Below are 27,628 nucleotides of genomic sequence, written 5' to 3'. Positions count from 1 at the left end.
TCAAGTTAACGGTTTAAATATACTATCGTTTGAATAATTACGTTTGGTGACGTATTCGTTACTAAAACGATACGAAATTGGATATTTCGATTATTATTTCGGTCTCTATGTCACTATCGTATTCATTATGGTGTCTAGATTTATAGATTCTCCTAATAATGTTTCTTTTGCAGTCTCGTGCATTTTACATCAGTTTGCGAACCTAAACTAATATTAACTAATATAACCTAAAATCGTTTATATTAATTCGTTCGATGCTACACCTTCGAAACAATTTTTTGCTTCATTGATGCAAATTTGCACAAGACAAACTACAATTTTCAATTCGTACAAATTCCTACTACGAAAATATCTCGTAACGAAACCGTAATACTCTCCGATACTTGTAACAATATCGTGGTACCAGTTCCGGGCCAAATCTCGAGAAAAATTTCGAACAAATCAGAGACAAACGACTCTTTAATCTTTGATGAAAATATTTCATATTGAACGAATCAAATTTTACCTTTGCGATAAAATAAACGTCACGGATCAATCACCGAATAAAATTTTGCCCATCTCTGCAACGTGCTACGCCAATCGTTAAAACTTATACTTGTTCAATTCGGATCGTAAAACAGTTCGAGAGCTCTCATCGCGTTGAAATTTTCGCAAAATTCGCCATTAATAAGCCCGAGCAGTGTTCGCGCGAAACGTGCGGCCATAGATGGTTGAATATCGGTTGAACTCTCGTTGAAAAGTGTGGCGAATCGCCGGTTACGTTCGAGGAAAAATCGAGACGTCTATCGAAAGATATCTGGAGCAACAATTGACGTTTGTCGTTGCACGTTTAACGTATCTCGTAGCACGTAGAACAGCGATCGTTTCCGCGTCCGTTATCACGGCGATTCGAAATTGGCGGTTATTGCGTCACGATCGAATTCCAGTTACGAAACGTCAGAGATCGGGGCACCGTCTCGCGTGAAACCGCGGCGCATCCAGTTTTCATTACGAGCCAAGACTGTCGTGCACGACACCGCGGTCAGATTCGCATAGAAGAAACGAGGTCGACACGCGATCGGATGTTGTAAAATTCGCGTCCTGCCAGCCATTAATCACTGATCATCTGACCGAGTGCTTCATTGTCTTTCCGGCGGGGATCACGTGAACCGTCGCCGAGCGAACGATCGCGCCGATCAATTAACGCATTCCCTCACGTCATCGACGTTTACCTTTCAAACGCGGCAACGATGCCAACGAGAGCCGCGAAAATCCATCGTCCATAGACCAACCCTCGTCCTCGGATCGTTCGACGAGGCGTTCCTCGCTCGATCGTTTCGCGCGGATTCGGCACACGGTACACGTCGCGGGTCCGTCCGTCCGCGGCGGCGCTTCTCGTCGCTGATATTCAAGCTGCGAGTGCTCGTCTACACGCACGGCCACGTGGTATAACCAGCCTCGCTTCACAGATGTCGTTCGATCGGGTCGCGTCGCACTTCGAATTTCAAATTTCCCGCCAACCCGGACACCGCACTCTACACCGGCGTGGCACCAGCGACGCGCGCCGCTCACGCGCGATCTTATCGACGATCTCTCGGTTACGAATCACTCGTACAGACGAGGACGAGCGATCGAAAAATCACCGAGAGTGAAACGTCGACTGGTTGAAACCTCGTGAAACTGCGATCGCTCGTTGCCAACGAGCGTACCGAGCGGCGAGTTTGTTCAGTGACGTCAACGCACCTTCCTCGCCCGCCTTTATCCCTTCTCTTTTCTCTCTTACTTAGCCTTTTCCTCCTACTTCTCAACGAGATCGAGGATCGTCGATCGAGTCACGTACTTGCTTCACCACGAACGTCTTCTCTCTTGGATTCTACTGTCGTTGATCCCTGCTGCTGGATCACAATTTTTACTTTACCTAGGTCTTTTAATCTACGTGGATGAGTTGCTTTCTTAAGATTGAATTGAATATTCAAACCGACAGGTATCGCGATAGGTACTGTTTTTTTGAGACGATGTTACGTTATTATTATTATTTATTATCCAACGGGTTTATTGTCCATATGCGGAGACACGTACACTGTCGCTCAAAAGTTTGAAGTACTCTTCGATCTTTGAACGCATACGAACCTTTTTTCGACGCGTATTATTGTTTTGTCGAACATTTTTCTTAGCTGTTGTTAAACATTGGTTAATTATCGTTTGAAATAGAAATTGTAATATTTGATTTTAGATATGTTAAAGTCTTTCCGTAAACTTCTTCTACGAAGATTACTATCACTTGTCTACAAAATGGTTTGTGTTCTCTTACGAAGTAAGAAAATATAGACAATTGATCGCCAGAAGAGCGATCGATAAATATTGTCGAAGACATATTCGACAAAAGGATCAAATACGATACTCTGTGTATTCTCGAAAGAGTTTCGTAAGCGTTTGTGTTTTTCTACAGATTGTTTACGATGTGCAATTTTATTTTTGTTTAACGAATTGATATATGTGTGTATAAAAAAGTTTCGTTTCTATTGGGTTGTTCGGAAAGTCATTTCGTTTTCTAAAATGAAGAATATATAATTTAATAAAATGTTTACACGCTCTAAAAGAATTGTGTTTCATTTTCACTAAAAACCACGAAATGACTTTCCGAACAACCTAATATAAAGATCAAAAGGTACTCTTTTGAGCGAAAGTGTAAATGTATATAAAGTAATTTAAAAATTAAATTAGTAAAAAGTAATATAGTGATTAAATTTATTGAAATCTATTTCATGTGTTTTAAGAAATTCAACGGAACCGTTAAAATTATATATTTCTATCGAAAATTTTATTTAAAATTTCATTACTATAAAAGTTTCGTGTACACACTTGCTGCCTCCGATTCAGAGAACAGCAAATTAATCTTTACTTACGCGACAAAGAGAATTTTCCTTGAGTCATTTGTTTGATCGAAATCTTGATATTTTGAATATCATAATTCATCGTCTTTGTTCGAACGTGTAGACTTCTGGGAATTGTGAGCACAAATATACGATCTTTGATCGATGACTGTTTCTAGAATTTGGAAAGTTTTTAGACACGCTTCGAAAGATTTATGAGAAACCATATCCGATTTGTACAGCTCTCGTGCATATTTTATGACGTCAAGCACGAGTATACACTGATTCGGACATAGGTTTTTTATCGTATGGTAATTAACAGGGAACAGTGATATCTTATTATGTGTGTTACTGTTCCCTCCAGGTGTACTAATTTATCAACAAGCGCCGAGTATATTTTAAACCATATGGGAACCTGTATGTCCCGATCGGTGTCACGGACGAACGAGAAACTATAAATTCGTCTTCGAGTCCTTTAAAAAGAAGTAGAAACCGTTTCGTAGCTCCAGTAACAAGAATTCGAGATTGAATAAATTTCATTTCGGGTATTAATTCTAGTACAAACACCGTTAAATTTAACTTCGATCGAACGAGTTAAATGTGTACACATCTTTGTTGTATTGCTATCAATCGGATAGCGTGGTTAATTGAAAAAGTATGCGACATCAAATTGGAAAGTTTAATTAAAAAATTCGCCACCGTAAACGAACAAAAATTCGAAGATTCGATAATTTTACCAAAGCTGATGACGATCAGCTTGATCGAATACAAATTTGAGTAGAATTTTAGGAAACGATCGATCGTCTTCAAATTGATGTCCAAATACACAGACTACGTCGCGCTCGATCATTTTCCAACAGAAACGACAAAAGAGTTTCACTAGCTCGTTTTTTTTCCACGTCAAGGCGTCCCTTCGACATTTACCAATTGACGCAACGATTTGTAATCGCCTATGGCCCACTAAATTTCGATTCGTCAGTTTTCAACGGGCGGTTCCCGCCCATTATTTCATTCATGAACGCACGAACGTGCTTGTCAATTCATTTTTCGCCCGTGCTGCGATTGTCTCGCGAGTAAAGCACGTGCGTTCACGGTGCATCGGCTTGTTGTGCACCGCTGTACACGCTAATGCGCACTAACAAGGGCCAGTGTGTACACTGGTATCTGCTAATAGGGGACACACTTCACCGTGATAATAACCAATTACGTCAACGAGGACGGAGACCGTGACGTTTCGATGAGCACTTTGACGACCGGCGAACCTCGAGTGGCTGGAATCGTCAAAATCTTGGACAGCTGGACAAACTAGTCGAAACCTTTCGTGGATTTGTATTTAATTTATGAAAGATCAAGTACTCCAAAGATCCATCCATCATCGACCGGACAGAACTATCTACATCGTGGATATATTTATCACTTTTTGGATTAACCGCTTCTATTATTATTAGCGATCGTCGGCTCAAGAGACAGGCCTATCTGTATACTTGTATGTATCTTGTTCCTATTTATTACTGTTGGGACGATCGAACCTTGCAAGCTACGAAATATTTTCAGCTGGAATAAATTATAGACATTTTGAACGTACTGAAAATTAATTCAAGAAGGTCGAATTATTAGGTTGCTGTATAAGTCCGTTAGTGAACGTAAAGCTTTGATTGAATATTTTGAATACTTTGTATCTATTGAAAATAATGCGTGTACACTTGCCAGCGTTGCTAAGATTGTCTTTTATATTTTGAGAAGGCATGTTGCAGGTACTGTTACAGTGTACACTTTTCTCATATTTCCAAAATATGATTTATTCTTCAAACACAACTTGTGTACCTTCGGCTGATCTTTATAGTCTGTAGACAACATTTATAGCAGTACCTCCTTAGAAACGATAATATTTGCAGTTAATGTTTATTAATTCAAGAGGAAACACTAACAGAGCTGTTTTAGACAAGCTTTTCTATTTCATAGTTCGGATTAAATTATTTCGGAATTTATTTCTTATTTCGGAAAGAAACAACATTATCTTATATACTTCGATAGATATTTATTGTAACAATTATATCATTCATTGAACCTATATTTCTTTGTATTTATATTTCTCCTCCAAATATTTTGATAATTAAATAATATCTCTCTTTATCAAGTCTGCGTAGACTAAAATTAGTATATTTAATTTTACCACTTCTTTTCTTATATACTGCATTAGGGAGAACAGCAATAAGTATAACGCGAATCATATATGAATATCCTAAAAATACAAAGTACTTTATACGTCGTTTCATAAAAAATTGTTTAAGTTCCATATGTTACACAATCGTATGTTATTTCTTTTCGAGGATATTTAAAATCAGTGTTCCACCATTGTATCGTTATTCTATCATTACTTTAGAACAATATGCAGAAGTTATGCAGCAACCTAATATTTGCATTAGACGATCCCATGAAGCAAAACTTGTAGAAAGTTCCACGACTTCAGCGGTGGAAGTTTCACCTAGCAACTTCATCGATGAGTCTATTCTCGACTGTTGGGCAATTTATTGTTCGTACAGTTTGAGAGAATCACTTTTATTTACCGTGAATCATCGTATCGTATTTCAACAAACAATATCACAAGGTTCTCGTTGCTTGAATTTAAGAAACTTGGTGCACCATTTCGAGACTGACGCACGTTTCGACGAAAAATTGGACACGGTACGATTTCTCGGATAACTGATTCATTACGAGATGAAAATCACGCATAGTAATTACGAGGAATATACATTTGTTTTCCTCTTTCCATGGATCTGCAACGATATTTTTTCGCCCGTTGAGTAACTGTTGAGTCAGCCCTAATCACACGCGTCCATCACGTTAATTACGTCCGCATAACTCATTCATGAATTCATACGGAAGATTCGCTCCTCTGAAATTTCCTGTCGTTTCTGTTTAAACAGCGAAATGTACACCGTGCGCGTGACCATCGTAACACTTACGTTGACTTCGTTTTAAAAGTGTGACGACCTTCGCGCGCGACTATCTTAGTCACGATTGCCGTAAAAATGAGGCGAACGTATGTGAAATGAAAGTGTTTTTCAATGTAATTACTCTTTTTCTCATGGTTGGAGAAGCTACGGTAATTTTATCGTGAGAAAGGCGAGTCTTTCTTCACGGCAGGTATATTCGTGGGCACGTCTCGACGAGGTTGCCATTTCTTGTTTCGCGATACTCTTTTTCTCACCTTTCGTCCTACGCTCACGATAACAAAATATTTACATATATATATATATGTTTCTTCCACCGTGTCACCAATATTTATAAACGAAATTTTGAAGTTACATCACCTCGACGGCTATTTCAAATTTAATTCGTCAGAATTTGGAATTATCCAAAGATCATCTCGAAGGTCTACTCATGACAGAAAACTACGTAAACAAATTTCTCCACGGTGTACTTGACATTTAGTATATCCTCCTTTTAATAACGCACGTATTTTCAATCGACTTGAAATATAATTAATCGAACGTCAATTTTAACATCGTTTTCTTATTTACGTCACGACAGAAAAATACTTCTCGGTATCTTTGAAGTCTCATCGTTAATTTCTTGCGACTCACGTTCGATAATTGTAGTACGTTTCAATTTTCACTCGAAGTACGATATACTATACCTATGTAAGGTACAAATTAACCAGAGATCGAGGCTGGAATTAAAAAAGCAAATTCCAAAGTATTTACTGTAGCGACACCACGTCCGGATAAGTAAGTCTTTAAAATAAAGAAAAAAAAACACTGTATCGATTTTCCGAAGATGGTTAAATATTATACACAAGAATCAACGAATGTCCAGAAAACAAATAAAAAATTTACCGTAGTCGCGACCGAGTCTTTGTCCAAACAAACTTAAATGGCTCGGTTACGATTATGATGAATTTTCATTTCTTTAATTATTTCTTGTACAATATTAGTCCATTATCAGTAAATGTTCACAGTGGTTTTCTTCTACAAATTATAAAATATAACCGAATGTAGCGCCGTTATCTTAAATGCTTTTGCAACGTGCGTTTTTCGTTTCAAATTATTTCCTTCCGAGGAGAATCATCGAATTCGATGGTCGATCGAACACATCGACCAACGAATACGTGTTCGTAAATTAGAGATTGCTTTTACCGATCGTAGAAATGTAAACCTTCTCTCGACAAGTGTCATATGGTTATTTGGAGCAAACATAAAGAAGTTATACCCATCTTCGTGTAATAAGATTAGTGTAATTCGAAGGAAGAGTCAAATGAAGAATCGAGGTGAGAAGAGAAGTACGCGAATCATTATTCGCAAGATAGTGCAAGTATAATCAGCATATCAGACCGAGGACAGACCCGGAGGAGGATGTCGCAATTCGCGTTGCAAGGTGATACGCTTCACCGTTTTTTTATCCTCGCGGGTCGGCTGTCATTCTAGACAGTGCTCATTGTCGTCCCAGACAATGGCTGTTTTGAATAAGAAATGGAAAGAATCGCGACAACGCGAAAGCGACGGAAAAATCATGACACGGAATTACATTCGATCGATCTCGCGTAATAAAAGTCATTGGCGCGAAAAACTTTACGAATTGTTTCTTGGAAAGTTTTCCTTCGAAGGAATCCATCCATCTCTTTGAAGAATGTACACCGAGAGAAGCCATTTCCCCAGGATCCAATTTTACTTACAGAAATGAGAACCGCTGTTTCTCCGAAATTTTTCTTGACACTGAAAGGATCTGTCAGAGGTGTAAAAATAGGAATTACTCTTCTCGAAATTTTCTACGGACATTTCACTTTTGAGAACTCAAACTTGGTGGAAAGATGAATTTACATGTAGTACACTTACGTTTGTATATTTTTTTTACGCTGGTGAATTTTAAGAGTTGTATTTGCATTTTTTACTGGTACGGTAGTGTTTGTTTCGTAGGGAACAAAGACAATGTGTCGGTGACGAATTTTCAGGTCAAGGTGTAATTATTAGATTCTTTTTTGGTCAGAAAGTAAGGTGAGATACATAAATCTTGTGTTCTATGAACACATTACTAGATAAGCGTATCGTTAGTTATATTTTGGAATTAAGAGCAGTCAAATAAACGTGGTTTGATCATATTTCGTGAATTGTAAAGTTGTTGAATGCAATAGAATGGGTATAAGTTTGCGAAAGATGGGCAAGTTTGAAATCTTTTCAAAAAACAATTACAAATTTCGGAATTGTGAAAGAAAGAGTAAGAAGGATATCTCCGACAGGAAATTTTAAAGGAAATCTCGAAAATTTAGTTAGACTAAATAAAGTAGCAAATTTATAATTCAGGATAAAGCAATATTTGGAGAAATTTACAAAAATTTATTTTCCAATGCAACAAAAATTAAGAAAAAGTCTAACTAATTGGAATAACTCGTTTCGTGTACGAGAGAACAATTTCCATGGTTGTATATAAAAAAAGAGTCCCTACGTTTCAAAAGTAAATAGAATGAAACGTTTTAATTTTGTTTAGTAACAATTTGAAAAATCTACCTTGCACAATATCAAACGATCGAGAATTTAGAACAATAAAACTGGAACATTTCTCTTCAAATAGAAAAGATACCATCGCATCTAAATCCTATGGAACATTTGTGGAATGATTTCAAAAATGAAATTCACAGACACCTCGTAAAACAAGTGAACCTAACTAAGGTTTACTATATTTACAAAAATTAACAGCTATTATACCTAGTTGTTTTAATTAGAATTGTATCAAACTACATACTAGGTCAGTCGTTACATATTTAAATGTATGATAATTCATAGCATCGACTTAATTTCTCTTTTCGATAGCATCGAGTATCTTCGTTTTTTCTGTTTCTACATACAAACTTCCAGTAACAAAACTGTACATTTCTATCGTTGACAAAAGTTTCGAAATATATTTAAATCGTGGACTATACCTTTGCGTTTGTATTATTCTTGGTATTTTTATTCGTTTACGATAAAAATATGATCAATATAAATACAGAGGCAAGTGTGGATGCCGAGCGGAGAGTAAGACGATTCTGCTCGGAGAGGAAGAAAAGATTCGTTTAAAAGGATGAGAAAGTGAAACGGAACAGCAAGGAGAACGTACGAAAGCTTCAGTTCTTGTTTTTCACGCTCGGTGAGCTTCCATGGCTAGAAACAGGTGCAAAGTGTCTCGAAAACAAGGACACGGTTCGTGGACGAATCTACGTGTTCGGGACACTTGATAGCCGGTTTAGCGTGTTTCGCGTGGTGTCATGGTTCGTGTGTGTGGAAATCTGGCCCAAGAAGTGGGGACAAAAGAGGGAAGAGGCCGGGTCGAGATTAAACAATTGACTGGCGTGATAACGAGGGCACTTCCCGCCACTAAACTCATCCTGTCGTGTCGTCTAACCTACGGCTCTCTGGATCCACTTAATCCTCTACTCATCCATCTGCCCTTCAACCCAACGCGCATTGCATCACTATGTGGAATACCTCGGCGTACGAGCACGAACTGTAATCAGCTTCGTTCGAAACATTTTTTCAACGTTCAACGCTCGAGAGTTGGAAATCCCAAAGACGAGCGAAGCGTTGGTCTATGTGGAGAGGATTTCTTATTCGCAGGATTCGCTTCGTTCCAATGCAACGTGGACCGAAATTCGCGAGAAACGATTCAGTTGTACTATCAAGTCGGAAAATACTAAATTCGGTAGCTTGAAACCAGGAACCATACGAATAATTAATCGAGAAATTCCATTTTCGTTACGTTATTTTGCTTTTCTATATTAGATATTTACTTTACCGACAATCTGACTAAAGTGTGACCGAAGATTGTGTTAATTGTATCGAATTGTTCGGAGAGTCATTTCGTTTCCCAAAATGGAGAATATATAATTGAATAAAATGTTTATACACTCTAAAAGAGTTATGTTTCATTCTCACAAAAAAAAAACGAAATGACTTTTCGAACGATCCAATGTATTCGACGAGAAAAATTGTAACGTCAAATTTAATAAAAAAAATCTTGCTTCTCTTACGACGATACAGTTCGATAGGAAGGATCAACGTTCGATCGAATTGAAGCGTCGTTTGAATCTCGGGAGAAAAACCGGGTATCGTTTGAATTGAACGAAAAAGATAATTGCTTTCGGCTGGTTGTCATCAAGATCAATTTTGATCTGTCATTTAACCGACGATTTCCGGACTCGTTTAGCCTCGTTCCAGAAGCACGCGTTTAGAAGCGTGCCACAATCCGACTTTGGAACCGTGTAAACTTTACGGGTTTCACCGGCAAACGTGTACAGAAAATAAACACGTCTCAATGAATCACGTTGTAGAGAAAGAACCGGTAGAATTCAACCACCAAGACCAAACGATTACTAAATGTTTTTAAAGGCCAAGAACCGTCTGACCTTTCCGCCGAGACTCTTGTCACTGTTCCCGCTATCGAGAGACTCGATCGATATTTCCGACCGTACGTCCCGAAAGAGCCTGACCCCTCTGACGTGGCGCATATTGATACGTTGCCGATTGATTTGCACAAAACGAAGTACCAGTAAAATTGCTCCCAGCGTGGAACATTTTATTGGTTCAAATTACAACAAGAGCCACGCAGTGTGTGTCCGGCACGACCCGCGTTCCGTTCAATTTCCAGTCAATTCGACGTCATGTTCCGAGAAAGATCGATGTTCGAAGATTTACGGAGTACCATTGCTGATAAAGCTGTTCTAAACTCGGCGCGTTCCGTTCTATTTATACGTCGCGCACATCACCGCGAAGAATGTAACGATACAGCGGAAGATCGATCGTGATCGCGAGTGACTCAAGATCCTGCGTTATTCTTTCGATTCGAGTTCCCGGTAAGGGAGACCAGTTCGTTTTCCGGTAACTTCCTCGAACGGATTTCACCGTGTCTCGATCGCGCGGTACCACGCGTACGATCGAGGTGGACGCGAAAAAAAAATGGAAAAACGAAAGGCGGAGCCACACCGGCGATTAGAACCAGACCGGATGCAGCCCAGTTAGACGAACGTAAGCTACCGGTCGCATATGCATAAAAGCTACTCGGCATGACGTCTTTGTGTCCCAGTTAGAACAATTTAGAAGCCGAGTCTACGACGAAGTCGAGTTGTTTTAAGAGGGTGATCGTTGCAAATCGCCTGGAGTGTAATTGATCCACCTAGCTACGAGGCAATTTGCCGGGGGACCTCAACCTTCGTCAATTTCGTCATCGATATCACGAACGGGAGACCATCGGTCAGCAAGCCGCTCGGGAGTTTTCGTTCCTCTTAAGGTGACACGGTGACGTAAACTCGTGCGACTCGTTGATTAATTTCAAGTCTCGAACAAGACGATTCGTTCGCTCACCTACACTTGCTCCTGGGGACCTCCGCTCTGTGGATGATGATTCGTCTTCGACGAATCGGGCTCCAACGATTCGGGATGATCGCGTCGTGACGCGGCCGGCTTCGAAATCGTGATCACTTGATCGTCGTCGCCTAGGATGAAACTGGTCTTCTTATGCGGCTCTTTGGGCCTGGTAGTTTCGCCCAGGCTGGACCTCCTTGAAGACGGATGAGGATGGGGCGGTGGTTCGTGATACGTTTCCGTGGATTCTGCGAATTTGGTGTGTCTGGATAGATGAAACACCGTATATAATTAACAGGATCGAGCGATTTTTAAGACCATCGAGCTCTTGTCCCGAATTCTTCTTCGCGTTTCTTTACCTGGGATCTAAATGCTGTCGAGATGCCGATCTTGGCGGAGGATTTATGACGACCGGAGCTTGGTCCATCGTCGTCCTCGAGCTTGATCTTCGGATTATATCCACATTGGACCTGGCCTCGCTCTTCCTCGAGTCCAACGTGCACTTCGATGGCTCTCTGTACATCCTCTTGTCCTCCTTAATGTGCGCTCGATTTTTCCTCAACGTCGCATTGATGTCCTCCAACACGCGATTGTAATCTTCTTGGTTTCTCGTGTCTTCTTGCATCTGGCCGATCGAGTGAGGCTCGCTGTCCAACATCTGCCGAAACACCATACAAGATATCGTCAATTCTTATCGTTACTTTTTTACCAAGTTATAGAAAGAAAATGGAAAGCATTCGGATTATTGATAACTTGCTTCTTTTGATTATCGTATTCCCTGTCTAGGATACATCTTGGATTATTTCAAGTATTGTTTCTCGGTTCGACAAGATATTGTCAACTCTTATCGTTACTTTTGCCAAGTCATAGACAGAAAATGGAAAGCATTCGGATTATTGATAACTTGCTTCTTTTAATTATCGAATTCCCTGTCCAGGATACATCTCTGTCTTGGAATATTTCGAGTACTGTTTCTTGGTTCGACGTAACATCGAAATCTTGGTACGTTACATAAGTCTGAACACTGATAATTACTCTCTAGCTTCTAATTTCAAAGATAAGTCTTATAATAATTCTCGATTACGAGCAATAAAATCTGGGGACTCGTCGAGTGTCGGCAACGACCAAGTTATTATTTCGGTAACGTGAAATAGTAATTTTGATATTTCTTATTGTATACTTACAAAACTATCGGCGACGAATTTTCAAGACTCTTTCGATGCAAAGGAGCACCAAACACGATTCATTTTACGCACAATTGAGACAATCCGGGATATTTATCGTGCACATTTCCATGTAGAAAATCTCATCGATCCATATTATTGATCATACCGTCGTAAAGACACAACGAAAAACATAGAAAGTTCAATTTTCATTAACGAATCGAATTCGACCGCTCGAAGATACGTGTACAACGATAGGTACGATTGCTTCGGTTTCTTAAAAGTGATCACTCGAAAGCGAGAATTATCGTACAATAATTATCTACAATTTTTTAAACGTCTCCCAACCATCGTTGCAACATTTCGTATCTCAAGGGATTAAGGAACGTGTCCCGGTTACTCGTCCTCCATTACTCCGGTATCGTTTCGTTCTAGTAGATCCGAACGAGATCGGAAACATCGTTTCGCCTGTAACGCGAACGAGAGTTCAAAGTAAGCGTACCACCTACTATATAACCGCGAAAGAGATCAAAGTCGTTTCACGAAATAACAAGCGCTCGAAACACGTACCTCGTTCTGCGTGTAAAATATCGGTTGCTTCCCGTCGGTTTGCACGCTCTGCATGCTCTCGCGTCTTAGGGAACCATCCGGGCTAGTGATCATAACTGGAATCGGAGTCAGTGGCGTCATCGGGACGTTCATGTGCAGGCCACCGGTGGACGATGCGAGGCTCGAACCGGATCCGGTGGTCAAAGAACTGCTGGATGCGTCCCGATAATGAGCGAACGCGTTAGTGCTCATACGCTCTGAAATCATCGCGGGAACCTGAATCTCTTGATGAGAATTCGCGAGGAGTCGATACACCAAAAATGACCACTTGGAGAGCTCTCCGGTTAAGCATCGCAGGAATCTCGTTTATCGCTCCCGAGAATGAGTCACATTTTTTCCGCGACCGCTTCGTTAACCCTTCTATCTTTTTTTTCTCTTTTTTTTTTACAATCGCCACGGAATATTAATTATTCCCGATGTTCACGGACGAAGGAATATCGTGAAATATCTAGACGATATAATTTCAACTTACGAAAGCTTTCGGTTAATAATTTTTATCGTACCGTCATCGATCCAAGCGTTGGAATAGAGCAACGATCCACGATCGTTGAAATTTTGATCTCGAAACCGCCTTTGCGTTCACGGATGATCTAACCAAAGTATCTGGATAGTATACTCTCGGCTTATTAAAATTCCGGTTAACGATTTTTACGAACAGCCACCGATCCGAGTGCTCGGATAGAACAACGATCGTCGGTTGTCAATATTCCGGTTTTGAAGCTTCTTTTACGTTCACGGACGATCGAACCAAATGTATTCGAACGATGTGATTTCAGTTTGGTAAAATACCGATTCGATGATCCCGATAGACCGACGTTGAGCCGTGTCCTTTAACGGAACAACGAGCGCCAATTGCTGACATCTCGAACTTGGAAAAAATTCAAATTCGTCGTCGCGTTTTGAAAATCGATAACTGTAACGGATTACGAGCATCCCGATAGATTCGAGGTACAAAAGATTCGTGACTCGTGCCACGAGCGGTATCGCCACAGATTCAATAAACTTGATTCATGTTAATCGAGGTCAATTACATTTCTCCGACCGCGCGATCCTCGATAAAATAGAGTTCACATTTTACGATCGCGGTCGGTTCTTCAAAGGGGTTCGAGATTTCCTGCCAACCGATTAACCAATTACTGTGCCGTAACTCGGTACCCTGTGGTCATTTGGCCGAAAGAATTGTACCCGTACCACCCTTGGCGCGTTGTATCGTTCTGATTTTATCGAGATCAGCCGCTGAACACAACGGCGTGTCGACTTCGTAGGTGTTGTTGAAAAGTGTGTAATTCACTTCGTATTCACCGGTTTCCTTCTTGAACGTGATTATATGCTCGAACCTGTGGCCCCATAAAATCTCAGCCGGCAGATAGGAGCTTCTGGCCTGTGTGGTCATCCCGGTCGACTCGATGACACCTGAAAGTACGGTTGAATCGTTTCAGCGGGGGATCTACGCTCGTGAAATCTCTACTCGTGATTGGTCGTACATTCTTTCTTTTTTTGCTTTTTTACCTTCCAGTATCACCACGATTTCGAATCGTTCGCGCAGCATATCGCTGGCGGATATGTGATAAAGCGGTGACTGTTCGTCGATCTTGTGAACGATCGTTGTTGGCCAAATAAAGAATATCTTGTCCTCCTCACCGTCACCGCCCACCTTCAGCTCCGTTTGGAAAAACGGAAGGAGTTCTCCTTCTCTGGTCACCTGAAATTCGCACAACCCTTTACATTATTTCGTTTGTTCGCTCGTTGGTCGCTGTGGACGAAAACTGTGAACACTCCATACTTATGGTACAGTAAACTATAAAGGTTGATTTGTACTATACTATGGGATGGTATTTGTACCATTTCGTGCGGATAAAGATAGTTACTTTTAATATTTATACTGTTGGTTCACGTTCGATATAAAATATGGCTATCGTTTGATAATTTTTTCTGATCTATTATTAAAGTTTTGGGTTACTCGAAAAGTCGTATATAATTTAATAAAATGTTTGTACACTTTAAGAAAATCGTGCTTCATTTTCACCAAAGAAAACTAAATTACTTTACGAACCACCCAATTTATTATTCGCCTAGTTGCAAAGCGGTACTATTAGACGAAGTTAATAAGAAAACGTTATCACGGTGTTGGTAAAATGTTAACGCAAAGACAAATTCCTGGAGAGCACTGGACGATGAAAAGAGAGTGTTTTTTTCAAATATTTTAGGACGTTTTGCTTTTCTTCGAAGCTGATTTCTTTTTATCCTTACCGCTGTAAATGTTACATACATCGTTGCGTAAATATTAGAATATTTAACAAACTTTTCTACGCTAGTTACGAACATATTTGTGTAAGCTCCGATTGCAAGTTGAATCCTTGTCCGAGAATTATCCAAATTATCCAGGCGTGTCTGTTTATACACATTCTGACAGCTTTGGGCACGTATCTTATCAGAGAAAACATTTTGATCGAGGACGAGGATTGGTCAATGTTTAAACCGCAAACTGTCCGAACGGATGCGAAGCCATACGCATATTAACTGTCTAAAATAATGTTTGTCCGAACGGATAGTACAGTAATTCTCGGTTTCAAGTTACAATCTTTTCACCGGATTCGAGCGACAGAATTATCTCGAAAACTGTTTACATTTACTCGGTAAACTTACACCAATGAAAATTAAAATTTGTACATTTCTTGTTATATCTTCGTAAGAGTATTATCGACGAATCGGTGATGTTTTCTTAATAATGTATTAAGTGCGAACACGACCTCGTTCGGACTATTTTTAACGGTACGTATTATAATTGAAAAGTGATACAAGATAAAAATTAATTACGACTTCTCTTACAGAACCAAGTGTGAAAAGTTAATAGTCACGGATGATAATATCGTATCGATTCTTTTTATAAAACAAGTAGTCGAAAATTGTTTTGGAAACGATCCGTATTAGAATTTATTTACGCTAGGAATTAACCCTTTGCACTCGAGGAAAGTGCAATTCCCTTCTTTGCTAGAAAGCCTTTGCTTGCCCTTCTTTCTCGAGAAAATCCTTTAAGTCGTAAAATTAATTTGGAAATTAACATTTTTATATATTCGTATACATGCGTTTGCACTCCACAAGAACGTAATATTTCAATTCCAATTTGAATTCCAAACCACCAAGTTTTCCCGGATCGAAAATAGTACACTGAATTAGGTGGTGACCGATGATCTCTTCTCGAGTTCAAAGAATTAATAAAAAAAAAAAAACCACAACTCATTGATAATACTCTCGCACAGATAGAAGGAACGGTATACAAAATTTGATTTCGCATTAGTAATCGACATAGACGCGAAACGCGATGCGAGACTCGCGATTGTTGCTCTGTCTCGTTTAATCTCGATGCATCTACCTACCTCGTTCTCAAACGAACCATCAGTCCTGATTTGTCACTTGAAAGCGGGAATTACCTCATATCGGTCTTATTTCGCACGAGTTCTCGCTTTCGTACAATACTATATATAATATAGTACATAATATATATAATAATATATATATATATATTCGTACACGCAATTTCTGTGATGCGAATTCTCCCGAATTTTCCAAAATTTCGACTTCAATGAAAGCTCAGATCACACATACATACGCGATCAGCCGTCAGACCAGCCGAGATAAAAGGGGTCCCTTGTTGGAATCGGTGAAAAAATCATTTGGATCGTCGAAGCTTCCACTTTGTGGAGAGCAAGACCCACCTTCCGTTTGATCATCTGAGCCCTGACGTGAGCCTCGATGATGTGACTCTTTCTCATGTCACCGACGCGGAACATCAGACACGGTTGGCCGTCCCTTTGACAGATCACAGCGTTCCTCGAGAACAGCAGCGTCTGCGTTCTCTTCTTTGGCCGGGAGAGTTTCGCGAACACTATACCGACCATGAACGCCTGCAGAATCACCCCTGTCATTGATTGGATGCATATGACGAACACTGCCTCTGGACACTCGTCCGTCGGATGTTTCGATCCGTACCTACAAAATTTACTCTCATTGACGACGGAGTGGACACCCGATCAACTCTACGGACTAGGTATCTGTTAATGCTGGAACCGTCGCGGTTCAGTGATTTAGCATTGCTCGCGTGGGATCAAAGAATCCGCTATTGGAAAAGCGATAGGTGTGTAAAATTGTTCATGCTTGCTCTACGAATGGTTAATCCGCAACTGATATAGCGAAAATTTAGTGGCCAAGCGGGGGGGATCTCGTTATTATCGAGATCGAGCAATCGATACCTGGATCGTTCCAGAATGCGTAGAGTATCCAGACAACAAAACGAAACGATTGTTCGATTTCGATAAGAAGCGATCATCGACCGGTGTCGTGTAAGCTTAAACCGCGTGTAGAAATTGGAAGATTTACACGTACCTTTTTCGTTATTTCGATTAATAGGACTCTTCTCCTAACAAGTAATTAGGTGGGACGATAATTAGAATATTTGATAAATATTACGAAAGAAGCGATCAATGGAGAACTTTAGACCGAGAAGAGTACTATTAACTCGGTTGTTGCGCTCCAATCTTGTAACGTAACAAAATACACAACGATCGGTACCCTACTCGGGTTCCAAGTAAGATCTGTTCGATCGTTCGTTGTTCCTTACTCGTATTGTTCGCTAGAATCTTAAACAATTACCGACAATCGCAGCGAGTCCATCTCTATCGTACGAAGAGTTAAGTTCAACTAATTAATCGAGGTGAAACTTCTCCCGAAAGCGGCAGTGATTAATAGCGTCTGAAATTCGTTCGAATCATTGATCCGACATTAATTGTCGTTTGTGATAAAAGTAACTAGTCACCCGATAGTGTGCTGCGTCTCGATCGAGAAGAGGAACGAGCTGGTGAATCCGCGTATGTCCACGATGCACGGTGTGAACGTCAAATTCGGATTGTTGTAGTTCTCCGGATTGAGATCCCCGTGGCTGTACGCTATCAGCCACCATATCAAGGCAAAGCCCAGCCATGAGAGCAGGAAGTTCATGGAGAACACCAGAAGTGTCCAGCGCCATTGAGCGTCCACCAGCGTCGTGAAAATGTCCTGAAAGAAGTTTCATAAAAAGAAATCTTCGAATCTGACTGTTCGTTCGCGGAGTACGCGTCTCGTCGAGCGATTCCCAAGTTTGCGTAGGTTACGTCGTAAATTGCTCGAACTCGTCCCGAAAGCGAACGGTCGAATAATTGCGGGTACAATCGAAGCCCGGAAATAGCGGCGCGTGTAACAGTTAAATTTTACATAAGAGAAAGAAGGTAATTTTAGTTACTCGTAGCTAAGTGGACGCGCGGAAACGTTTTTAGAAAATCGAGATAGCGACGGTTACGAGAAAATTTCGCACGGTATAGCGTGAAACGATTTGGCAAGTGGTTCCGGTGCTTATAAAAACAGATAAGTTTCTTCTTCGTGTACCTGTACGAAGGAAATTGTCCCAACGATTACGAGCCGAGAGGTAAACGCGCAAAACGCGCGAAATATCGAGGCGTAGTGCCGACTGTTGGAAGCGGAGACTTTTGAGATCGCCTTGAACGATGTATACGTTTCGGAGAGGCGTACCGGCACGGCCGTACGCTTTTAGAAATACTTTAAAATTACCTGAAGGTAACGACGTCGTCGCTTGGCGACATTTCCTTGTACGACATTGCAATCACCGTGCTTGAAAACCACCCTCTTGCGTATCCTTCTAGAGCTGAACCTGGTTTGTCGATACCTGGAACCAACGGAGTCCGTTAACAACTCGGGGTTAACTCGACGGAAAGGTTGCGGTGTGCGAAAGAATTTCATTGAAATATTTCGAACCCCGCGCACGATGTTCAACAAGTAGAGAGAAAAGTGTAACCCAGGTTCTAAGGTGGCCGCTCATGGTCACTGAGGGATGGAATTTCATTGTACCGTCTGGAGCTACCCTACGGCTCTATCTGTCGTCTCTTGACATAAAATTACAGGCATACGCTCTCTGTTTGACAAAATACAAAGACGCGTACCGATAATTCGATCCTCGATTATCGTACGTCTGATCCATGAATTTTGCCGAAGAGATTTCTCGGAATTTCCGCACAATGGTTCGTTGTAGGAACAGTTAGTAAGCTTGCAGGTTCGGCTACTATTTGCTTAATTTACGTACCGTACAATTCGTGGATGTGGAATAATAAAGAAATAATTTTCTGTTATAATGTTCGACGAATTGAATGAAATGCACGTAATAGAGGGTAAAGTGTTTTACACGAAAGTGCGTTGGATGAATGCGAACAGCGCCTGTTGCTGCACAAGCGGAAAATTTCGAGTTCGAATTCAGATATTTTTTCAACTTCTTTTTTAAATAACTAAACTTCGTACGATCTTATTCGAAGAGTATCAAATCTCTGTTCGAAGATCTACAAAGAAAACTAATAATTTGAAAGATACGTTCAAGTTTCGATGTATTTTGTAATACACGTTGAGCAAGATCATTTGAAATTATTTAAAATAAAAGTTGAGAAAAGTGTCTAAGGTTACGGGCATCAAACATTCAGACTTTCCGCTAATAAATCAAACGCTGTCTAAAAAATGTGATGCTGTTTTGAAATGTTTATTGCAAGAAGTATAATGTCTAAGCACTTGTAGACTAATGAATCTGCAACGAATAAATTCATTGTAGAAACACATCAATCTTAATGGCCTGTATTCAGGCATTTCCAATACAGTATAATTAACGATTATCAAAAAATTTATTTTAAAGTAGTATTGTACTCAAGCACATATACGGTTATTATCTGTGTACGGTATTACTAGATTTAAATTTGCCATATAAATACAACTTGTATAAAAAGCAAATAGAATGTAATAGTTTATAGTAGTAGTCGTAATATTTTATTGAAATATGAACTGAAGTATTCTTTGACATCTGTAACTTAATTATTGCACTTAAGAGAACCTTTGAATTTATCTTGTGTTATTACTATACAAGAACTACTTAATCCTAGGTGTTTTCTCAACTGTATATACAATTTTAAAAGATAGTTTGTATCATGATCTATGAGTGCTAAAGAATAATATCTTTCCTAGATAAAATATCTGTTGTTATTTACTCGGTTACATTATCGAATGTACCCGGGAGAATAATAGCTTAAAAGTTGTCCTAACTGTCAACTGCACAAACGATATTTCACTTTTAGTAGTCCCTTTTATTTTTTTAAATTTGGAAGTTCGATTTCAGAATTTTCGCACGATCAGATCATCTGCTGTGATTTTTAAATATGTCGTGTCCATAGAGGAGGTCTAGAATCGTTTGTTTCTTTTATATGGTAATATGTAAGTTTGAGTTGCTTTGTATGTATCCTCTTGCATTTGGAAATGGGATTGGCTCGAACAAAATGATGTCATTTCCTGATACTGAGCTGTTCTGGCTATTGGACAAGGCTTCTAAGAAAGTGTTGTTTGACTAAGTGTAACATGTGTACGTCTATTCTACCGATTGGACTTTTGTTATAAATGGATCCATTACTAATACGTTTCTTTGTTGCTGATGATTGTATTGAGAAAAGGTTGAGATAAGCTCTTAACATCTCACGTTCGAAGGTTTTCATTTTTCTAACAATACGTACGCAATTATTTATCCGAATCAAGGGCTGTTCGCACTAATCTAACACACTTCTTTGTAAAATAACTATGTTTGAAAACTTTTGAATTACAAACATTGTAACCGATTATAAAAAGATCCCCATTGAAACGAAGTATTCTACAGAATGTTATCATTTGATCTCTGGATTCGTCTCTCGAAATATTATCAAAATCTCTGGCGATACAGCTGTAGGGTGCCATTGTTAGTGCATCGACAACTTTTTATATACCGCTACAAAGTACAACCTATTTAATTTATATCGATATAGCACGACATAGTTTATTAGTAATTCTTTCTCGGACATTTGGCTTCATACATTACATTTTACACTATATTTACATCTTCCAATTCATGCATAATCATACATTCGTCTTATACGATCTTTTTTCCTATGCAATAGCTTTTCCTACTTTTCTTATATATCCATTTTTAGTTTGATTTCACTTTGCGCTTGTTCCTTTTCTCCTTCATTTTCTCAATCATTCTTTCCTTATTTTTCCTACAATCTATTATTTCGTCTAACTTTATATTAGTATTTCTGGTCCTGTTACGCTCTCCTATTAAATGTTTTAGCTATTATCTATAATCACATATTGCACACTTTCTGTCCAACCAGTATTTCTTTCATTCCACGAAATCCTTTGCTCTAGCTCCTAATTCTTGTTCGTCATCTTTCTAAGTCGAAAATCAGGTCTGCCAATTGTCCTGAGTTGGGGGTCGGTGGTGAATTCTATTTCGAGCTAAGACCAAACCACGTGTGAACCATCGAACGATGAAAGTGAATGGGACGTACCGAGAGCGAGCGAGATAAAGCGATAACTCAACGAGTGGCCAAAACTTTAAACCGATATAACGTATCTATCGGTGTATCAACCGCTAATGCGAGATAACAATTGTTATATTTTATATTTTTCATCTGTATCTTTATAAAAATATCGTCAACAAATCGACGAAACTTTTCCCACGAAAGTAAGTCTACAGACAACTTTGCACAAAAATACATATATAAAAAATTGACAAGTGTCTCGCTTTACGTACAATTAAAAATAATTCGAAGAGGGTCGTGTTTGGGCTCGTTTTGATCCGGAACGTCCCACCGATCCATCGATAACGTTGTTTCGAAGATACGATGAAAAATGTAAGAATTTTATGTTTCGTCGAAGCAAGCGTGGACAATGGTCCCTAGCGGGCAAGTACGAATGCCGCCGCCTGTGAGCATTTGACGTCACACTGAGAAATGACGCGTCGGGATCAACTGCAGTAGTGAGTTGCAGTATCCTACGTTTAATACTTTGACTAGCGCGGCACGTAGGTGTGATCCCCACCCGTAATTTCTTGCCGTGACGTCAAATGCTCACGGGCGGCGGCATTTATGCCAACTGCCCGAGTCAACGGTTCCCGCGCGCTGAAGAAACATAAACAGTCGGGGGACGACACCGCGCCTCGAATCCGAGGTAAAAATTACGTCTTGAAAGCGGATACCACTATATTCCGTTAACTTTTTCCACTATTTAAAACCGTTGACCTTTCTAACATTTGACACTGGAATATCTCGCTAACCGAACATCGTTACGTTGCATCGCTGTATTTTTAAGTCAGTTTTACGTAAGACTACATTATCGCATTTTTCGCGTAAATTTTACAAACCTCGTTAACCGAAACTCTGATATTTCTTCGCAAATATTGCCCTTCCTCTTTGCAACATCTTTACCTCATTTAAATTGCTCTCTTACGAGCACCGTTTCACTAAAGTCTTGTTCCCTCGTCTAATGTCTTGTTCGCGTTTCGTGCCATCTTACCGCTCGTTTAAATTTCATGCTCATCTTATGTATTTCGTTTGTTTTCTTTCCATCTCCATAATTTTCCCCGATATAAACGTAACTCCCAATCTTAAACCAATATACAGTTTACGTGGATATATACTATTAGATGAAAAATTATGCTTTCGAACGGCGATCCATGCTTCTACTTCTTTTTCTTTTTCATTCCAGTTTACGTTCCTATGGCAAGATTTAAACCCTAAGAGGACTTCTCGAATCTTGACGCAACACACGTCTAAATCATTTCTAGTTTATTTCCATTTCTCGATCATCGTTAACATTTACTTCATTAAAATCCTACCTCGACTACCTTAACCATATGCAAATTGTCCCGTTACGTTAAGAATTACAAAATTAAGCAATGTACCACAATTTTGTACAAACACTATTATATTTTGTACAATTCCAAATCAATTTGTACAATTCAAGCTTGGTACAATTTAAAGTTTCCAAAGTCTATAAAAATCGTCTTGGGGTTAAATATGGTGTACTATTTTACGATTCCAAACTGGTAAAATTCCTATAAAAATGTCCAGTGTGTAGAAAAACTAAACGGATCGGCTCGATTACGGGTGATCTCTGTTCGTTTCTTTCGAAGATTTTCGGTCGATCGTTAAACGAGAGTTCGAAAGAGTTGTGTTCAGTCACCTGGTCGGAATTCCGTATCTGCTTGTAGTTTGCGGTACAAATCATTCTACGGTGTAGCGTTCCGTGCCGGGCGAAAATCGAGACACGAGCTCTTCTCCCACGGGTTCTCTAAAGGCCGTTTAAAAACGGTCGTATCGTCTGCTCCGAAATATACGGAGCTTAATGCCAGAGGACATAATTTACGGTCGAACGGCTTTCGTTCGAGCCAGGATCGGACCGATCGAGGGCAACTTGCCAGAAAATCGACAGACAAACGAGTCTCAATGATCTTCCGCATCTATGTGATTCACAATCCGTTCGTCTAATCGTAAATTCTGACACGTGCAAATACGTGCAATTACGGCCGAAGTGAAACGTTCTCGAACGGTGTCGTTTCTTTCTGTAAATGTTCATTCGCGGCCGGCTGATCGCGCGACGAAAAACAGAAGCTCGATAGAAGCATCGCGCGTGTCTCGTTTTACTTGTTGTATTTCGGGAGACAGACGTATCGTCCATTCGTCCAGTTATTTGGAAAACCGAAATTTTCAACCGTTTCGCTACGGTTTTTTACGCGCATCGTTTGTTTCTTCAACAAGAAGGCCCGCTTGATCGCAAAATGCAACACGTTGGTACAATCGACGCGAGAGATTGCACCCGTAGTCACGTGCGATCTAACGGCTAACATATTCTGCGAATTCCATCGAGTTTTGTGATTTACGTGCCAAATTTTCTCTCGATCGAAAAACATACCGAACAGGCCGGAATATCGTATTACCAGGCTCGATAATCCCTCACGAAACGCCATAAATTGTACGCAGCGGGTCGCCTCGAAGCACGATCCAATTCGATTCTCTGTAAAATGGTTCTCGCTATAGGCTTTTTCGCCAATGTAGAAATAAGTATAGAGAAACTCGAACCATCCAAATATTTGCTCGATCTCGTTTTATCTAGGTCACTGACGTTACCCACGATATAGAAATGTTTAGGAAAGCTCTTGGTGGTCGTAATCGATTCATAATAGTCCGTGAAAAACCCCTCGTAATCCTGTTTTGCGTTCAATTTATGCGAATCTTTGCGAAAATCATCTAGCAAGGGAGCCCGCGAATCATGGCCGGTTCCCTGTATTTCGGTTACTCGAAGAATAATAGCTTCAGTTTCCGCTCTGGGATTCAATTTTTCTTACGTTTCGTTACAAATCTTCGTATTCTTACATTGTGTGCATACACGAGAGCGTTGCCAATGGATCGGTGATATTTTCTCGACGAAAATAAATTCAGACACAACTCAATTTAAATTATTTTCGATTGCACCGAAAAGCTTCTCGTTCTGTGCGCGATTGGGATGTTCGAAAATTGTTCAGAGAAATGGGTACGAATATCGAAAACTCTTCTTGAACTCACTTACGATGATTTTCTCCTGTTCGTCTAAAAATAAATACTAAACCGTTCAAACCCAACTGTTTCGACGAACAGAGCTGTTAGATATTTCTCGTGGCTTAATGGAGTCGTGAAAAATTCGCCGAAACGGTGAGGTCGCTCCGTGTCGAGAAAGTTTGAGAGCCCCTGGTTTGCAGAAATCACTTCTGAGAATCTTCCAACAACGTATCATTAAAAATAATTCGGATGAGGATAAATTTTCATCGGGAAAATTTCAAACGACCACCGATAGCGTTCTCGCGAAGGTACAACGACGAAGACCAAAAATTTCTATTTTCATCGGTAAATGAAATTTGTAATCCGTCGTTTGGGTCTTGGTGACAGTTATCCGTGTTTGTGTTAACGAACCAGAATCAATTCTAATTAACGAAACTAGCTGGTTGACCCCCCTAAAAATAACGAAAAGTCCGATGCTAAAAATACGTCGATTTCAATTTCGTCGTGGCGAAAAATCTTTCTTGCAACGCCACGGACTCACAAATCTCGTCGAAATTCCCTACATTGTACGCGAGACAGCGATTGCAACGCGCACGATGAAATTTCAAGTAAGAAAATATAATTGTTCGTCCGGAAGTATGTATTTGTCGCGAAGAAAATGGAACTGTTCGCGTAGATAATGTATAGCTTCAATCGAGAAGATTAAGTCGGTTCTAAATCGTTTATCGAAGAAGTATATCCGAACCAGCCAAATTAATAGACTTACATTAGACACGGGAGATAAATGTTTCTATACAATTGCAATTTAGAAGTGAAGAACGAAGCAATTTGGCAAGGAATTGCACTTATGAAGTATAGACAAAGGTTTCGACCGCTTGTGCATAGTGGATATCTATTCGCCAGTAATACCTCCTTGCCTCGACTCGCGAGATTGGCTCGGGTTAACGTTGCCCGCTCCAGGAAAAAAAATTAACGCCACCGGAGATTGAAGTTACGAGATTTTATAATTAGAATGACGATTCGATAACGTTATTAATACTACAAGGAGAACCTACAGACATTAATGGGCTCAAGATGGCTCGAATCTCTGCGAATATACGACGAAAGTCTCGTTTCGAGTATTGCTCAAAATTGAACGAAAACAATTTTTTCTAACAAGATCACCGATGCACTCACGTTACTAAATTCCGTTCAATAATCGACAATCAGGTTTCAACCTTACGCAGAAAATAATCTCAACATAGATCTACATTTCTGTAAAGGTTTCGAGTATCTAAATAAATTATCCAGTCGATTAGCTTTCAGATTTATAAGACTTTGAAGACTGTTCAATTTTAAAACGAATCGTCGAGTTTACAGATTTACGATCCTCGTGTAATTTCGTCCGAGTTCTTTTTAACAATTTCTCGCGGTTCTTTCGAGTTGTCGAAAATCGTCTCTCAAGTGTACAAGACTGTTGTACAATTCTCAAGCGCGTTGTCGCGTTCAGGAGATGTACGATTTCCTTTCAATTATCCTTTAAATCGTTGTTTTCGAGCGGTTCCCTCGTTTCGAGAAACATTTCAACGAGTATCGCGACATTGGACACCACCGCGGACTCGATGAAAGTTTTTCACCGCGGCGAACGATATTTCGCGGGACTCGGTGTTTCGGTCGCTCGATTCAATTGCCATTGAAATTCAAGAGAGAGAGAGAGAGAGAGAGAGAGAGAGAGAGAGAGAGAGAGAGAGAGAGAGAGAGAGAGAGAGAGAGAGAGAGAGATACTGGAACGGTCGCAGAGCTTCCGGGTGACGATGGAAATTCCAGCCGGCGGCTACCAGACGACACACGTATTCCCGTCTGATCGAGACCCGCCGAAAATAAACCCCGGCCATGAGGGACGCCGAAAATTCGTAAAGCTAGACGATCCAGTTTAGAGGGAACGGCTGTTTACAGACGGTGTTGCGCAGCCACGGATTATTACAATCCTCGTATCGGAGGCGCTAAAGTTGTTGGCAAAGTCCAAGGATGGGAGGCGTCTCTTTGAACTTGTCTTTCCTCGCCCGTGATCGACTTTGTCCCGGGGACGATCCAAGCGTCTGCACGACGTCAACGAGCAGCTCGAGCGCGCACGGTGCGCCTACGGACGTAAACCGAGATCGTATATTTGGCCTCCGAGAGACGAGGACGACGAAAGGTTCGCTTCGTTGTCCTCGGAGCTTCCCTCGATAAAGACGCGAACTTGTTTCGCCGGTGCTCGACGAATCACACGCCGTGAATTTTTCTTTCTCTTTCTCCCCCGTTTCCTCCCCCTAGTTTTCCCAAGATCCTCGAACGAAAATATCTCGATCGGTGGCTTCATGGAGTTATCGAACTCCGTGTTTATTTTCCGCGTCTACGCGGTTTTAATTCACCGGGAGATCCCCGTACGAACGCACCCGATAGAACTCCAGCGGAAACCGGCTTCGAGCTTATCGTTGGGATTTCGTGTTTTCGAACGAGTGGGAATCGCACGGGTCTCGCTGGAGACGAAACGTGACCCGATACGTTGTAAATACCCGTTACGATTCAACCAGACGTCGTTATTAGTTTTCTCGAACGGACCTAGACCGCGGTTCGGTTTTGGCTTGGTTCGTTCGCCTGGCAAACGACGTTCTAAATTCGTGTGGTTTCGCATCGTTCAACCCTGACATATTGACCCGCGATGAAAATAGATCAAGACTTCTACACCTGTTCGTGTCACCGTTACCAACGGAGCTGGAAAACAACTGTTGTATCGAGGAGAGGAGGAAGGAACGTCTTCACTCTCGCGCGCGAAACGTGTTCGTTTTAACGCGGTGGCTGCTCAGAAACGCTCGGAACTACGCTCGGCTTTGACGTACACTGTTCGCAGAGTCGATTCGTTCGTTGCTCGTCGAATATAATCGCGTTCTATTCCAGCTACATTTGTTTTCTTTCTCATTTGATCGGAGAATCTCTATAGTATCGATCTCGAACTCTCCGGTGCTATAATAACAGGAACTCGAGTAATAATAGAAAATACTAAAATATCGGAACAGGGAGCAAAATAAATTCTACTTTCGAGTTATTTATAACCGTAGAGATCGTCCATGGTACACCTGTCGGTGCTCGAAACGGTTACATCGCAATCGCGATTCAATTACGCACGATACTCCCCGACGAGCGATTAAATTTTTCTATCTTCCCGTTATGCTCGCGCGGGAGAGCATCGCCGACGAATCGACCAGGTTTTCCCGGTGGAAATC

The 27,628-nt window shown here is 40.5% G+C and overlaps 2 protein-coding genes across 7 annotated transcripts in view; one reads left to right on the top strand and one right to left on the bottom strand.

The window, feature by feature from the left end:
* LOC143143794 (coiled-coil domain-containing protein 137) overlaps window positions 1-27,628 on the top strand; it is a 51,804-nt gene that overhangs the window by 8,038 nt on the left and 16,138 nt on the right. The gene's annotated exons all lie outside the window — the stretch shown is intronic.
* Window positions 1-27,628, bottom strand: part of LOC143143790 (ATP-sensitive inward rectifier potassium channel 12) — a 60,512-nt gene that overhangs the window by 23,567 nt on the left and 9,317 nt on the right. For 5 of the 6 annotated variants that reach the window (XM_076305484.1, XM_076305483.1, XM_076305487.1 and 2 more), the window contains exons 2-9: window positions 18,559-18,673; window positions 17,771-18,009; window positions 16,674-16,947; window positions 14,467-14,659; window positions 14,149-14,370; window positions 12,919-13,154; window positions 11,545-11,843; window positions 11,186-11,450 (exon numbers count right to left, since the gene is read on the bottom strand). In XM_076305484.1, coding sequence (XP_076161599.1) covers window positions 11,186-11,450; window positions 11,545-11,843; window positions 12,919-13,154; window positions 14,149-14,370; window positions 14,467-14,659; window positions 16,674-16,947; window positions 17,771-18,009; window positions 18,559-18,673 — 1,843 coding nt within the window. Of the gene's footprint in view, window positions 1-11,185; window positions 11,451-11,544; window positions 11,844-12,918; window positions 13,155-14,148; window positions 14,371-14,466; window positions 14,660-16,673; window positions 16,948-17,770; window positions 18,010-18,558; window positions 18,674-27,628 lie in introns of those variants that run through there. The other variant, XM_076305486.1, reaches the window with a different exon arrangement.

Source organism: Ptiloglossa arizonensis, chromosome 2, assembly GCF_051014685.1.
Source record: "Ptiloglossa arizonensis isolate GNS036 chromosome 2, iyPtiAriz1_principal, whole genome shotgun sequence".
NCBI classification, from domain to species: Eukaryota; Metazoa; Arthropoda; class Insecta; order Hymenoptera; family Colletidae; genus Ptiloglossa; species Ptiloglossa arizonensis.
Note: the sequence above shows the minus strand (reverse complement) of the source record. Positions and strands in the feature narration are given on the sequence as shown.